Raw genomic sequence first — 16,601 nt, 5'->3', positions numbered from 1 at the left:
ACATATCCTGAGCCTGCATTTATTGTAGCTGGGGATTTTAACAAGGCTAATCTGAAAACAAAGCTCCCCAAATTCTATCAGCATATCGATTGTGCTACCAGGGCTGGCAAAACCCTAGACTATTGTTATTCTATCTTCTGCGACGCATATAAGGCCCTCCCCCGCCCTCTCTTTGGAAAAGCTGACCATGACTCCATTTTGTTGCTCCCAGCCTATAGACAGAAACTGAAACAGGAAGCTCCCGCGCTCAGGTCTGTTCAACGCTGGTCCGACTAATCGGAGCGAGTTTATTAGCAAGTGCATCGGTGATGTTGTACCCACAGCGTCTATTAAAACATTCCCCAACCAGAAACCATGGATTGATGGCAGTATTCGCGCTAAACTGAAAGCGCGAACCACTGCTTTTAATCAGGGCAAGGTGACCGGAAACATGACCGAATACAAACAGTGTAGCTATTCCTTCCGCAAGGCAATCAAGCTAATCAAGCTAATCAAGCTAAGCGTCAGTATAGAGACAAAGTGGAGTCGCAATTCAACGGCTCAGACACAAGAGGTATGTGGCAAGTTCTACAGTCGATCACGGACTACAAAAGAAAAACCAGCCCCGTCGCAGACCACGATGTCTTGCTCCCAGACAGACAAAACAACTCTTTTGCTCGCTTTAAGGACAATACAGTGTCACTGACACGGCCCGCTACCAAAACCTGCGGGCTCTCCTTCACTGTAGCCGAGGTGAGTAAAACATTTAAACGTGTTAACCCTCGCAAGGCTGCAGGCCCAGACGGCATCCCCGGCCACGTCCTCAGAGCATGCGCAGACCAGCTGGCTGATGTGTTTACAGACATATTCAATCCATCCTTATCCCAGTCTGCTGTTCCCACATGCTTCAAGGGGGCCACCATTGTTCCTGTTCCCAAGAAAGCTAAGGTAACTGAGCTAAATGACTACCGCCCTGTAGCACTCACTTCCGTCATCATGAAGTGCTTTGAGAGACTAGTCAAGGACCATATCATCTCCACCCTACCTGACACCCTAGACCCACTCCAATTTGCTTACCGACCCAATAGGTCACAGACGACGCAATCGCCATCACACGGCACACTGCCTACCCATCTGGACAAGAGGAATACCTATGTAAGAATGCTGTTCATCGATTACAGCTCAGCATTTAAACCATAGTACCCTCCAAACTCGTCATTAAGCTCGAGCCCTGGGTCTCGACCCCGCCCTGTGCAACTGGGTCCTGGAATTCCTGACGGGCCGCCCCCAGGTGGTGAGGGTAGGTAACAACATCTCCACCCCGCTGATCCTCAACACTGGGTCCCCACAAGGGTGTGTTCTCAGCCCTCTTCTGTACTCCCTGTTCACCCACGACTGCGTGGCCATGCACGCTCCACTCAATCATCAAGTTTGCAGACGACACTACAGTGGTAGGCTTGATTACCAACAATGACGAGACGGCCTATAGGGAGGAGGTGAGGGCCCTCGGAGTGTGTGGTCAGGAAAATAACCTCACACTCAATGTCAACAAAACAAAGGAGATGATCGTGGACTTCAGGAAACAGCAGAGGGAGCAGCCCCTATCTACATTGACGGGACAGTAGTGGAGAGGGTGGAATGTTTAAAGTTCCTCAGCGTACACATCACGGACAAACTGAAATGGTCCACCACACAGACAGCGTGGTGAAGAAGGCGCAGCAGCGCCTCTTCAACCTCAGGAGGCTGAAGAAATTTGGCTTGTCACCAAAAACACTCAAACTTTTACAGATGCACAATCGAGAGCATCCTGTCGGGCTGTTATCCAGCCTGGTACGGCAACTGCTCCGCCCATAACCGTAGGCTCTCCAGAGGGTAGTGAGGTCTGCACAACGCATCACCGGGTGCAAACTACCTGCCCTCCAGGACCTACCACCCGATGTCACAGGAAGGCCAAAAAGATCATCAAGGACAACAACCACCCGAGCCACTGCCTTTTCACCCGCTATCATCCAGAAGGCGAGGTCAGTACAGGTGCATCAAAGCGGGGACCGAGAGACTGAAAAACAGCTTCTATTCTAAGGCTGTTGCCAACATACTGACTCAACTCTAGCCACTTTAATAATGGAAAAATTGATGTAATCAATTTACCACTAGCCACTTTGTATAATGCTTACATACCCTACATTACTCATCTCATATGTATATACTGTACTCTATACCATCTCTGCATCTTGCCATCTTGATGGAATGTATCACTAGCTACTTTATATAATGCTTACATACCCTACATTACTCATCTCATATGTATATATTGTACTCTATACCATCTACTGCATCTTGCCATCTTGATGTAATGTATCACTAGCCACTTTAAACAATGCCACTTTATATAATGTTTTCATAGCCTACATTATCATCTCATATGTATATACTGTACTCTATACCATCTACTGCATCTTGCCATGTTGATGTAATGTATCACTAGCCACTTTAAATAATGTTTCATACCCTACATTACTCATCTCATATGTATATACTGTCCTCTACCCATCTACTGCATCTTGCCTATGCCGTTTGGGCATCACTCATTCATATATTTTTATGTACATATTCGTATTCATTCCTTTACACTTGTGTGTATAAGGTAGTTGTTTGTGAACTGTTAGGTTATATTACTTGTTAGATATTACTGCATGGTCGGAACTAGAAGCACAAGCATTTCGCTACACTTGCATTAATATCTGTTAACCATGTGTATGTGACAAATAAATTTGATGCTGGGCATTGGGTGCTTACTGTTAACAAATGGACGATTGGTTAAGGGAAGGCACAACACAACACACACACACCACACACACACACACACACACACACACAACACACACACACACACACCACACACACCACACACACACACACACACACACACACACACACACACACACACACACACACACACACACACACACACACACACACACACAGTAAAGTGATGTAGAACCTCCTCTCCTAAATTGTACAATTTACTGTGGAGGAAAAAAACAAACCAGAGAATATGGGTGGAAGCCAAGAGCTGTGACTTGGGAAATTATGATAGATTCTCATGTCCCAGTGCCAGAATCCTGGATGACAGCACACAATCACGGTGTGGCTGTGTGTCTTCTTTCTCTCATTAGACAAACACCAGCTGCTTAAAATAAGGGTCCCCCTGTGTGCTTCCCACTCAGAATATTGTTTTTAATGAACAACTGTTCAGCTCTATCTTAAGAGACGGAGTGTGGAGGCTGGCCATCCATCAAAACTCCCTCACTTTACGTCCAACTTCGTGAATGAAATTCCAGGAGAAATGCCATAAAGAATCGCTCCAGAGGAGATTTACTAAATGTGCTTCTGTGTGGGTGAGTGACGTTAAAAGTATACAGATACATAATATTGCATTCCACCAAGTACACATACATACGTAAACATGACGCAAACACACACACACACACACACACACTTACCTCATACACATTGAACTGGGACTGGCCTCTGGATAGCTCTCTGTAGCTGGTACTGAACTCTCCTATGAAGTCATGGCTAAGGACACAACGCACAAAACAATCATTAGTAAAATCATACTATTTCAAATACACAACCCACAAAGCACCACTGTTAGTGGCAGAAGCCTGATCGACGTGCCTATGAAGAAGTGTATTGCAAAGTATTATAATAGTGGATGGAATGTGATCGGTTGAGATAAGTTATTATTAATGAAATGTTAAAGCAATAAAGAGTGAGATAGATAGACATTTAATAATTATTTGAGAGTGAGTAAGTAGAGATTTCACTTGTGTTTTTCATGTAGCCACTTGAGGGTGGGAAAAAGTATTTGCCCCCTTTCTGATTTTCTCTATTTTTGATACTGAATGTTATCAGATCTTCAACGAAAACCTTATATTAGATAAAGGGAACCTGAGTTTACAATAAACAAAGTTATGCAACACTCAATTCCCCTGTGTGAATAAGTAATTGCCCCTTTACACTCAATAACTGGTTGTGCCACCTTTAGATGCAGTGATTGCAACCAAATGCTTCCTGTAGTTGTTGATCAGTCTCTCACATCGCTGTGGAGGAATTTTGGCCCACTTTTGCATGCAGAACTAATTCAACTCAGGGACATATGTGGGTTTTCAAGCATGAACTGCTCATTTCAAGTCCTGTCACAACATCTCAATTGGGATTAGGTCTGGACTTTGACTCGGCCATTCCAAAACGTTTTAGCCATTTTCATGTAGACTTGATTGTGTGTTTTGGATCATTGTCTTGCTGCATGACCGAGCTGCGCTTCAGCTCACAGACAGATGGACCGACATTCTCCTGTAGAATTCTCTGATACAGAGCAGAATACATGGTTCCTTCTATTAAGGCGAGTCGTCCAGGTCCTGAGGCAGCAAAGAATCTCCAAACCATCACACTACCACCACCATGCTAGACCATTGGTAAAAGGTTCTTACAGTGAAATGCAGTGTTTGGTTTTCGCCAGGCATAATGGGACCCGTGTCATCCAAAAAGTTTACTCAAGTTTGCCAAAAAGCACCTGGAGGATCAGCAAGATTCTTGGAAGAATGTTCTACGGACAGATGATTCAAAAGTAACTTTTTGGATGACGAAATCCTCCACATCGACTGAGCAGCTAAAAGTGACACAACCAGTTATTAAGTGTGTTGGATTCTGGGGTAAACTTTGAACATTGTTATACTCAGAAGAATAGGAACATTAGTTACAAAAGAGACATGACGGGTGCTATAATGAAACTTGGGAGGGGTTGAATGCAGGGAACACGATCGCACGTGGCAGTACTGACAAGGGGAGAAACCGTTGAAGGATCATATCACTTAGCTCCCCGCTCAGCAATAATGATGGAATGTTTAGCGATAAGGAGGAGACATGGTTAAGCTTCTTCAGTGTCCGTGATTTATTTACTCAAATTTAGAACCTAACAAGTGTAAGGGGGCAATTACTTTTACACACAAGGGACATTGGGTGTTGTACAACTTTGTTTATTAAATAAATGAAATAAGTATGTAATTGTTGTGTTATTTGTTCGCTCAGGTTCCCTTTATCTAATATTCGATTTTGGTTGAAGATCCTATAACATTCAGTGTCAAATATATGCAAAAGTAGAGAAAATCAGAAAGGGGTCAAATACTTTTTCATGGCACTGTATATTCAATGCACTTCCTTAAAATAAAATAAATTCGTAAACAAAGGTTAACCCCTCTACCTGCAAGCAAAGACAGGTCTGGTAACACTTGACATAACGCTGACAGGTATAAAGAGGCAACAAGACAGAGGGAGTGAGAGCATACCGTAATGTAATACCCCAGTGCAATACCCTTGCCCACTAAACCCATAATATGAAATGTTGACACTCATATCAAGTTGGTGTTTCTTCTACTGCTGCCCCGCCCTTGGCCCTGCCTCTATATTTATGGGCCAATCCAATTCCCCCACTTCAACAACAACGTGTCAATGTGTGTTGAATGAATCAGCATCCCCTCCAGCTTCCTTACCTTCTAGAAATATAGATTAGGATTAGTTAAAGTATCCTAATTTAGATAACACAGTGGATTATATCATGCTAATGAAGGTGCTTTTCAATTAAGACTCAAATTAAATTACCTTCCATCTCTTTCCCAGTCGTAGCATTCTATCTTGATCGTTCTAGTAGGGTGAAAAATATATATATATATTAGAAACAGATTTATTCAGTTTAACAGGACAATTATCAGCAGAATCTATGACCATGGCATTGTACATTCCCACCAAACAAGTTTTAAGTTCAAATGCATACTATTCTGAAGGAGGATCGTTTATAGTCATCTATATCATGTCTATATTAGTGTTCAAAATAGCGAACGTTAGAGAGAGAAAAGCAGTGCTCTTCCACCATCATCCAATCCCCTCAAACTGAAGAATCGTTTTCCCCTGACTAGTGGCCATTTTCCTTCACCAGGGCCAAGAGATAAGTAGTTGACTGTGGCTATGCGTATTTCCACCCAGCACCAATTTCACCTGTCTCAATTTCACCTCTCTTCTCAGATGAGAAAAAAGAAAGAAGAAAATAATGAACAGACGCTTAGATGAAAAGGTAATCATTAGTTATAGATTACCACCGGGTGAGAAGTCACAGGTTAATGAGTTTCCTGAAGGGGTTCGTAAGGGGGTATGATGATAAGAGGAGGCACACTCCGGCATTGTCAGAGCACACACACACACACACACACACACACACACACACACACAACACCACACACACACACACACACACACACACACACACACACACACACACACAATCTGCTCAGCCTCCTACTAAATGGATTGAAGGATGAGCCCATCACCATCCATCTAAGCTGACTAGATACAAGGCTTAGGAGATAAAGCCATCCAGCCCTACAGTAATCTACCAGAACACCTCCCCTGGGTCCTGAGGGAGGGAGTCCTGCACTGCGACTCAAATGGCACCCATCTACTGTAGAGGAGGACAGCACGGGGGATGACCCCTCATACAAACAGCAGTAGACTTTATTAACTCCCTCATTGGAAAACAATTACTGTATTGAAGCACAACCTGAAGATGCTCTGAGGACACGACAGGAGTGATGAGTTGACAGGACAGACAATGGGTTTGCTGCTCCTTCTGTAGTCCCCATGGTTGCGGGAGAAAGTGTGTATGTGTGCGTGCGTGAGAGTGTGTGTCTCTAACAAGGGCCCATCAGCGTTGGTACTATCAGCAGGGGGACACACAGCTCTCCATTGTTAGCGTTCTCTCGTGGCTCTCGTCCTGCCTCTCCCTTATCTCTCATCCCAGACCCCCAGAGACTCGCACTCTCGCTGTGTGTGTGTGCGTAAATCAATGTATATGTATGTGTGTGTGTGTGTGTCTAAGCGTTCATTCGCGTGCTTCCTTGGCTCCCCACACACTGATAACAATGAGCTCTCTCTAACTAACCTCCTAACAACTCAGACAGAGCCAGGGCCCAGCTCTGCTCCAATCAATGCAGCCTGACTAGCTCAGGCCATCCATCTGGGGCTTTGTGCCTTATCACTGGCAAACAAGCCCGCTGACAACTGGAGATGAATACAAACACAATCCCCGAGATGGGATTGCGGAGTGAAACACACACATTGTCCTTTACATTACGCACACACGCACACTGGGAATTTCAAACTTGTGTGTGAAAGACTATTGCAGCGCTTCTTACACCCTGGATTTAAGGGCCATTACATTTGAGTGAGGGCATGACACCTGTCTGTCAGTCATGCATGTGAATAGACTACTCCACTGAGGGAGAAAGATGATTGCAGAGAGGAAGGCTATTCATAAGCAGACCAAGCATTAATTTCTCCTTTGGAGTTCATTATAATAGCTTCCATATGCATTTAATAGGTGTCACGTTGTTCGTAATAATGGTCGGACCAAGGCGGAGCGAATGTAGAGTTCCACATAATTTATTAAAGAAGTGAAACCATAGCAAAGACAAAACAATAAAGGAACAAACCGTGACTACAGAGGTGCAAAGTGCACTAACTCCAAACAATATCCCATAACACACAGGTGGGAAAAAATGCTACTTAAGTATGATCCCCAAATAGAGACAACGATAGCCAGCTGCCTCTAATTGGGAATCATACTAAAACACCAACATAGAAAAAACAAACTAGAACCCCACTAGACTAAACCCCTAGTCACGCCCTGACCTACTCTACCATAGAAAATAAAGGCTTTCTATGGTCAGGACGTGACAATAGGTTCACAACCAACTTGGCAACCAAGGAATTCCATGCATGCATGGTGATTCTTTTAAAATGGAGTCCATCTAAAAAATATTTTCACCTCTTGCAGATTAGATCCTGTCACAAAATAATTTTTACAAAGCACTCAAATTGTAAAAAAAAAGATCACCATGGCCCTCACACACTTCAGCAAAACAGTTAATGCCAGTTTAATCTTGCTGGCCACACTACACACACGCGCACGCACACGCACACGCACACACACACACACACACACACACACACACACACACAACACACACACACCACACACACACACACACACACAGCAACACACACACTGACCTGTCGTAGTCTCCATTGCAGAGTGCTCTGACAGGTATCTTGAAGGCCTGCCACACTGGGTTAAGTGTGTTCTTCACCACCTCTGTCTTATGGCAGATTGTGAACCTGGAGAAACACAGCGACAAGACAAGCCATACACTTATCAATGGATCAATCAATCACTGGACAATATTCCTTTCACTGTTCCTCTTTATCCCCCTCTATTTTCCCCACATCTTCCTCCCATTCTCTCTCTCTCTCTCATTCCCTCAGAGTGTCTGTGCAAAGTTAGAGTTAGCGAGACAAACTATCTTCCTGCGATCTTCTCAAGTTTTTTCTCAAGTTTAAACGTCTCTCTTTGACTCTCAGCTCCCTCAGATCTTTCTTCCCCCCAATAAGATAAATTGCACTCATTTAGTGATACAAATCTCTAAGACATTGATTCCTTTTTTCCATACTTTGCCAAAATATCGAGCGATAAAAAAAATGCAAATGTCATCATGATGACCGGCATAAAAAATATCTGTTTCAGTTCTAAGAGCAATTACCATCAACTGAGGAATTCTTAGTATAATCATCATTCACTGCAAAAGTAAATGGTTTTAAAGTGAATATAGTGCAGTGTGGAATATGAGTTCAGAGAGCTTCACCTTCCATTAACTGATAGTGAGAGAGAGAGAGAAAAAGAGTGAGAGCGAGAGAGAGCGAGAGAGGATTGACCCCTGTACAGAGAGGTCAGGGGGGGCAATAGGGAGCTTTCCCTCCAACCACTGCTCCCTCTAGGTCATCTCCTCTCTGCTCTGCCAGCTGTAACATAGGTGTGTGTGTTTGTGTGTGTGTAATAAAGCCTCGCCTCAGAGGATAAAGCCTCAGCCTCCAGTATTTATGCTGCAGTACTTTACGTGTCGGGGTGGCTAGGGTCAGTCTGTTATATCTGGAGTATTTCTCCTGTGATATCCGGTGTCCTGTGTGAATTTAATTATGCTCTCTCTAATTCTCTCTCTCTTTCTCTCTCTCGGAGGACCTGAGCCCTAGGACCATGCCTCAGGACTACCTGGCCTGATGACTCCTTGCTGTCCCCAGTCCACCTGCCCGTGCTGCTGCTACAGTTTCAACTGTTCTGCCTGCGGCTATGGAACCCTGACCTGTTCACCGGACGTGCTACCTGTCCCAGATCTGCTGTTTTCAACTCTCTAGAGATAGCAGGAGCGGTAGAGATACTCTGAATGATCGGTGCTGACCTGTTGCACCCTCGACAACCACTGTGATTATTATTGACCCTGCTGGTCATCTATAAACATTTGAACATCTTGGCCATGTTCTCTTATAATTTCCACCCGGCACAGCCAGAAGATGACTGGCCACCCCTCATAGCCTGGTTCTTCTCTAGGTTTCTTCCTATGTTCTGGCCTTTCTAGGGAGTTTTTCCTAGCCACCATGCTTCTACACCTGCATTGCTTGCTGTTTGGGGTTTTAGGCTGGGTTTCTGTACAGCACTTTCTGACATCAGCTGATGTAAGAAGGGCATTACAAATACATTTTTATTGATTGATCGAGTAGACCTGCTTATCTGACCTGTGTTGATGAGAGAGAGAGAATACACACACACACAAACCAACAAAGAGAGGCAATGTTGTTTACCTAAAGGAATTCAATGGAATCTAATTTCCCTCAGATTGCGGGACTGATGGATGGAACTGAATGGAGGAGAGGATCTGAAGAAGGGGTAGGTAAAGTATACTCACGTGCCGTCTTCATTGCTGCGGTAGAAGACGAGGAAAGGGTCTGACTTGCCGAAGAAATCTTTCTTGTCCAGTTTATTCCCACAGAACTGCATCATCACTGACTCCTACAGTAACAGAGAGAGACATTGAGACTGATGAAACTGACAGCACAGCTCAGTATTCACAGCAGATACTGGTGAGAGACTTCTGATAGTAGATGCAGACATTAATGCTGATCAGTCAACAGTAACATTACAGGACACAGCTCAGAGCAACTCTACTCAGCATCAAGGTGAGAGTAATATCCTATGATAGTAAATCCATAACAATATAATTTAATGTATATGCCATGGCAAAGTGTTTATTGATTGATGTTGTCCTTATGTGGGTATGATGTACAGTGCCTTGCAAAAGTATTCATCCCTCTTGGCGTTTTTCCTATTTTGTTGCATTACAACCTGTAATTTAAATGGATTTTTATTTGGATTTAATGTAATGGACACACACAAAATAGTTTAAATTGGTGAAGTGAAATGGAAAAAGTAACTTGTTAAAAAATATATGGTAAACTGGTGCGTGCATATGTATTCACCCCCTTTGCTATGAAGCCCCTATACAAGATCTGGTGCAACCAATTACCTTCAGAAGTCACATAATTAGTTAAATAAAGTCCACCTGCGTGCAATCTAAGTGTCACATGATCTGTCACATGATCTCAGTATATATATACACCTGTTCTGAAAAGCCCCAGAGTCTGCAACACCACTAAGCAAGGGGCACCACCAAGCAAGCGGCACGGAGCTCTCCAAACAGGTCAGGGACAAAGTTGTGGAGAAGTACAGATCAGGGTTGGGTTATAAAAAAATATCCGAAACTTTGGAACATCCCACGGAGCACCATTAAATCCATTATTAAAAAATGGAAAGAATATTTCACCGCAACAAACCTGCCAAGAGAGAGCCGCCCACCAAAAATCCCTCAACAGGCAAGGAGGGCATTAATCAGAGAGGCAATAAAGAGACCAAAGATAACCCTGAAGGAGCTGCAAAGCTCCACAGCGGAGATTGGAGTATCTGTCCATAGGACCACTTTAAGCCGTACACTCCACAGAGCTGGGCTTTACAGAAGAGTAGCCAGAAAAAAGCCATTGCTTAAAGAAAAAAAATCAGCAAACAAAAAGGTATGTGGGAGACTCCCCAAACATATGGAAGAAGGTACTCTGGACAGATGAGACTAAAATTGAGCTTTTTGGCCATCAAGGAAAACAGTATTTCTGGCACAAACCCAACACCTCTCATCACCCCGAGAATACCATCCCCACAGTGAAGCATGGTGGTGGCAGCATCATGCTGTGGGGATGTTTTTCATCGGCAGGGACTGGGAAACTGGTCAGAATTGAAGGAATGATGGATTGCACTAAATACAGGGAAATTCTTGAGGAGAAACCTGTTTCAGTCTTCCAGAGATTTGAGACTGGGACGGAGGTTCACCTTCCAGCAGGACAATGACCCTAAGCATACTGCTCAAGCAACATTCGAATGGTTTAAGGGGAAACACTTAAATGTCTTGGAATGGCCTAGTCAAAACCCAGACCTCTATCCAACTGTCACGGCCGTCAAAAGAAGTGGACCAAAGCGCAGCATGGTGAGCGTACATATTCCTTTTTATTAGAATGACGCCGACAAAACAATAAACAATACAAAAACGACCATGAAGCTTAAGGGCTATAGTGCCACAAACAAAGACAACTTCCCACACCGAAAGGAGGGAAAAGGGCTACCTAAGTATGGTTCCCAATCAGAGACAACGATAGACAGCTGTCCCTGATTGAGAACCATACCCGGCCAAAACAAAGAAATACAAAAACATAGAAAATAGAACATAGAATGCCTACCCAAATCACACCCTGACCAAACCCAAAATAGAGACATAAAAAGCTCTCTAAGGTCAGGGCGTGACACCAACTGAGAATCTGTGGTATGACTTAAAGATTGCTGTACACCAAAGGACTCCATCCAAATTGAAGGAGCTAGAGCAGTTTTGCCTTGAAGAATGGGCAAAAATCCCAGTGGCTAGATGTGCCAAGCTTATAGAGACATACCCCAAGAGACTTGCAGCTGTAATTGCTGCAAAAGGTGGCTCTACAAAGTACTGACTTTGGAGGGAGGGTGAATAGTTATGCACACTCAAGTTTTCAGTTTTTTTGTCTTATTTCTTGTTTGTTTCACAATAAAAAATATTTAGCATCTTCAAAGTGGTAGGCATGTTGTGTAAATCAAATGATACGAACCCCCCAAAAAATCCATATCCCCTGATATCCCTACTCACCCTGCAGTTTCCCATCTCTTCTGCCTTAACAATGATGTTTCCACACTTCTTTCCAGGAATGCCCCTGTTGAAGACAAAACAGAGACGCCATTCATTGATACACTAATGGACTATATGGTCAGTATGGTCTAACGGAAACACATAACGGTGATGTCTGTGCATGTTTCTCTGTCATAACAAGCCTCACCCATCATGCCATGGAAAACTTGAGGGAGTATCCCAAAACACCTCTAAAGCCAGAGAATACAAGTTGAGCTTTGAGAGAGAGAGAGGGGGGGAGAAAGAGGGTGTGTGTGTTTGTGTGTGCACCTTCCCTTACGCCTTTCCTGACCCGGCGGTCAGCAGAACGCGAGACACCGTTTATCCAGGATTCCATCCAACACACTACACCAACACACCCAACTTACACAGGTCTCTTTCACAACACATCCACCATCCCTCCAAGCAATGGTGTCCAAGTCATAAGCTTTAAAATGGAGGACAAAATAAAATAAGCTTTAAAATGGAACCCATGAGGCATGGTAAGAAACCACAGTGATATTAGCTGTCTTAACTTCTGAGAAAATAGTCATCTTCAAAATACTGATGACTAGCGCTGTCATAGAACTAGCCAGGCCCACCTTGCAGAAATGTACTCAGGCAGTCATTTAGGCAGCCTGAAATTGGGGTCTAGGACCCCAGCCTAAGAGTAATACAAGTCCCCTTTACTTAGACAGCAAGACTGAAGGAGACAGCTGATAGACCTATCAAAGGGACATGGATCTGGATGTTTTTTTTTTTGTATCAGTGCTTACATTGGGAAGAACATCTATCTATTTTTAACCCAGAAACCAATAGCCTACCTCTTCTGAAGGATGGGAGTAAAATTGCAAAAGAAGAAAATGAAACGGCTTCTCTCTCTCCCCTCCCTCTCTGACAATTCCCCTAGGTCATTTGTAGTGTCCAGTGTTCCCTTCCCTTCCCTCCACCATGAAATCGACCCATTCTCCTCATTGTAATTATGTAAGAAAATAAAAAAAGACACTTTAGGACTATGTTCCATTTTGCCAGTGTAGCAAATCGACTGTTGATTAATCCCTAAACTCTCTGTCTTTTATGATGGGGGAAATTACTCCAATTGGAGTAGACCAGGGCCTGTATTCACAAAGAGTCTCCGATTAGGAGTGCTGATCTAGGATCCGGCCCCCCCTGATTAATCGCATGGTCTGCTCGGAGATGAGTGTTTGCAAAATCAACGGTGTTTGCAAAATCAATGCCACATGTAATCAACTAGGCCTATCACTTTGTGTAGCCAGTAGCGATGCTCATGATAACGGTCTTTGTGTAGCCAGTAGCGATGCTAATGATAACGGTCTTTGTGTAGCCAGTAGCGATGCTAATGATAACGGTCTTTGTGTAGCCAGTAGCGATGCTAATGATAACGGTCTTGTGGGAAATAGAAAGGCTTTCCCCAAAACCTTCTCAACCATGTAAATGTTAACTGAAAAGTAGACCTACATGGCAGAATTATGTCATGCTTTGTATCAATCGGGTGGGCATTTGTATTGCAAAATCTGCTACAGAAACATCGCTTGCAAAACATGTTCCTCTCTAGCTAGGTGCGCAACACAAAAAGCTAAATGTGTTCGATTTATTTGAGACGCCAATAATGGTCTTTTGATAAATGTTTCATTGACATGGACTCAGAACATCCCATTTTGTTGTTTCTCTGTATAAAGAGTAATTGTGAGATGAAAAACTGAACTTCACACTTGTGAGTATTTTCACACTGATCCTAGATCAGCACCCCTAGGACTACTCTGATACGCTTTATGAATACAGGCCCAGCCACTGTTACAGAGAAGCTTGATTGTGAATGTTTAGTTCTAATCTTAGAATGCCAAAACAAACGAGAATTTAAAACCGTAGCAGTTGATTCCACAAGCATATAGTGAAAAGCCACGTAAGGAAATCCTGCAGTAGACGAGTTAATAACAGGATTACACACACAAATAGGATTCAGACAGGGTTCCACAAGTCCTCTCATCCAGTAATAGACACCTATGGATTTTGATTGTCACTTACAAATTCCAGTCAGTCACTCTCTCTTGCTCTGTCTCTCTTTCCCAGTGTGTGTGTGTGTGTGTGTGCACACTTTTGTATGCATATGTGTAGTCCCTCAAAGCAGCTAGCTCTAAAAGTGTGTGTGCCGCTGAATGCAGCAGAACAGGGGTGCACTGTAACCCTCAGGCACAGCCACTCACTCTAAATAGAATAGAGCCATTTCAGACCAAATCTGCATCCCAAATGGTAGCCTATTCCATTTAGGGTACACTACTTTTCACCAGGGCCCATATGGGTCTGGTCAAAAGTAGTGCACAATTTAGGGAATAGGGTGGCATTTGGGACACACATAAGCTGCCTAACCAGACTAACCAGATCAGCGCAATTCAGATCTGCTGCCATATTACGATCCTCATGAACGACACTGAACGTCAGCTTTACTGCCTATGCTTATTACAATAGGAGTGGTTGAATGAAAAAAAACAGAAAAAATCCCTTTATTCTTTTCGGTCTCCCCGTCTTTCTTGCCTTGGTGCCAACACACACTGCTGTCTTTGTGCACAGTAGGCTAAACAAAGCTCCGTCCCATCCCATCACACCCAATTCAGTGGGTCTGTCAGACTATAAATCAAACAAGTAAACAAGACCAGGGCCATCGGAGGACTCACACACATAGAGCTCCTCCTGGGTTGGTTGGCAAGGCCTACACTACCAACAGGCCTTTGTGGGTGGCAGGGATAGGGCCAATTATATTTAATAATGGGGGGATGAAGGGCGGGGGGCAAAGGTCTAGTGCAGGTCAAGCAAGAATGCAGTCCACAGAGGACAGGTTTCATGAAATGGGGTATCAGCCTACTCAACTATGAAGAGTGTACACAAATATTAGTGTCGTAGCTTAATGTGGGACTTTAATTGTAAGAAATCACCTCACTATCCAGCCTATTGTTCATATTGACATTCATATTGCAATGTACATCCTTACTTTTGGATCTTGGGTCCATGAAATGGAGTACCACCCTACTCAGTGACACCCAAAGAACGCAACTGTGAAGAGTTGTCAGTATCGTAGACTCTTATTGCAGGACTTTGGTGAGCTAATGTGACTGTCAGTCAACCTACTGTGCGTATTGACATTCATATTGCAATATACAGCCTTACCTATGGATCTTGGGTCATCAGCCTACTCAGTGATACCCACAGAACACAACTGAGACATGTCAAAATGCTGATTTATTGAATTCTCCATGTGGTCTATATTAAAGGACACTTTATTTAATATGACATTCTTTTAATATTCAATAGTTAAAGAGTTAACAGGTAAAGTCCCACAATAAGAGCAACAACTCTAGTATTTGTGTAAACTCTTCACAGTTGTGTTCTGTGGGTGTCACCGAGTAGGTTGATACACCATTTCATGGACCCAAGACCAATGTTTTTTTTTCCATCACTGAGCAAATTTCAGGTCTGCTAAGAGCAAACTTTAGTTGTGAAAATTCTATGAAACTTCCGGCACGCGTTTACTGAGGCTGTACCCGCTTTAAGTTAATTTAAACAGTGGTCAAGTAGAATACTGTGGCTATTTAATCAATGTAGGCCTACCAGAGTGGACTACCATAAACTATGGAGAAAATGCATCCCATAACACAGATCCATATGGCACAGATCCATATATGTCAATGGTCTATTTGCATATAGGCCTACTGCAGCTCTGCCTACAACAAAATCTCTTGCATAGTTAGTTTTGTTTCGGTATGTTGCAGTGAAAGTGACTAATATTGAGTTGATTCGTTCACAATTTTCACAATAAAGGGAAATGTTGATAGTGTTCACTAATGGGGAAAAGTTCAATCTCGTGCTTCTCTGCGCGTGCTGATATTTCTTCTGTGGCAGTCCTGGGGGAGCTGCGCGCCTGCTTGCAACTTAGAGGGAACATTGCCCAAGGCCCATAGCTAAAGCTGTACATTGCAATATGAATGTCAATATGCTCAAAAGGCTGGATAGTGAGGGGATTTCCCATAGTTAAAGTCCCACAATAAGAGAAACAGAGCTAATATTTGTCAATATACTTGTCAACAAGTGTATTACATCAACAGTGCGATTTCAACAGATGTTCTTCTTTTTGTGTGTGTAACTAACTGTCTTTTGTTGAATTTAAATAACATTCCAACCATGTTCAGGGTTTTGTAGTCCTAAAATATGTCATTATTCCACTATTTGTATCCGTTGCATCAGTTTTAAATGGAGACCTCTATTTTGAAGGTGAACCGCAAATTCCGCTATTGTGGCTAATACTTATTGTGGCTAGCTTCACACAGGTCACAAAGGTCACAAAAGGCACTCAGTTCATGGAACGACCCAAGTCGTTCTTCTGTGAGGAAGACTAAAACATGTATTTATTACACCACAGATGACAGGACAGTC

The 16,601-nt window shown here is 43.3% G+C and overlaps 1 protein-coding gene across 1 annotated transcript in view; it reads right to left on the bottom strand.

Annotated features, from left to right (window-relative positions):
* LOC111951182 (copine-8) overlaps positions 1–16,601 on the bottom strand; it is a 122,931-nt gene that overhangs the window by 29,344 nt on the left and 76,986 nt on the right. Inside the window, exons 7-11 of the mRNA XM_023969252.2 lie at positions 12,138–12,201; positions 9,831–9,934; positions 8,107–8,211; positions 5,644–5,685; positions 3,483–3,558 (exon numbers count right to left, since the gene is read on the bottom strand). Coding sequence (XP_023825020.1) covers positions 3,483–3,558; positions 5,644–5,685; positions 8,107–8,211; positions 9,831–9,934; positions 12,138–12,201 — 391 coding nt within the window. The remainder of the gene's footprint in view (positions 1–3,482; positions 3,559–5,643; positions 5,686–8,106; positions 8,212–9,830; positions 9,935–12,137; positions 12,202–16,601) is intronic.

This window comes from Salvelinus sp. IW2-2015, linkage group LG3, assembly GCF_002910315.2.
Source record: "Salvelinus sp. IW2-2015 linkage group LG3, ASM291031v2, whole genome shotgun sequence".
NCBI lineage: Eukaryota > Metazoa > Chordata > Actinopteri > Salmoniformes > Salmonidae > Salvelinus > Salvelinus sp. IW2-2015.
This window is presented reverse-complemented; position numbering and strand designations above follow the sequence as displayed.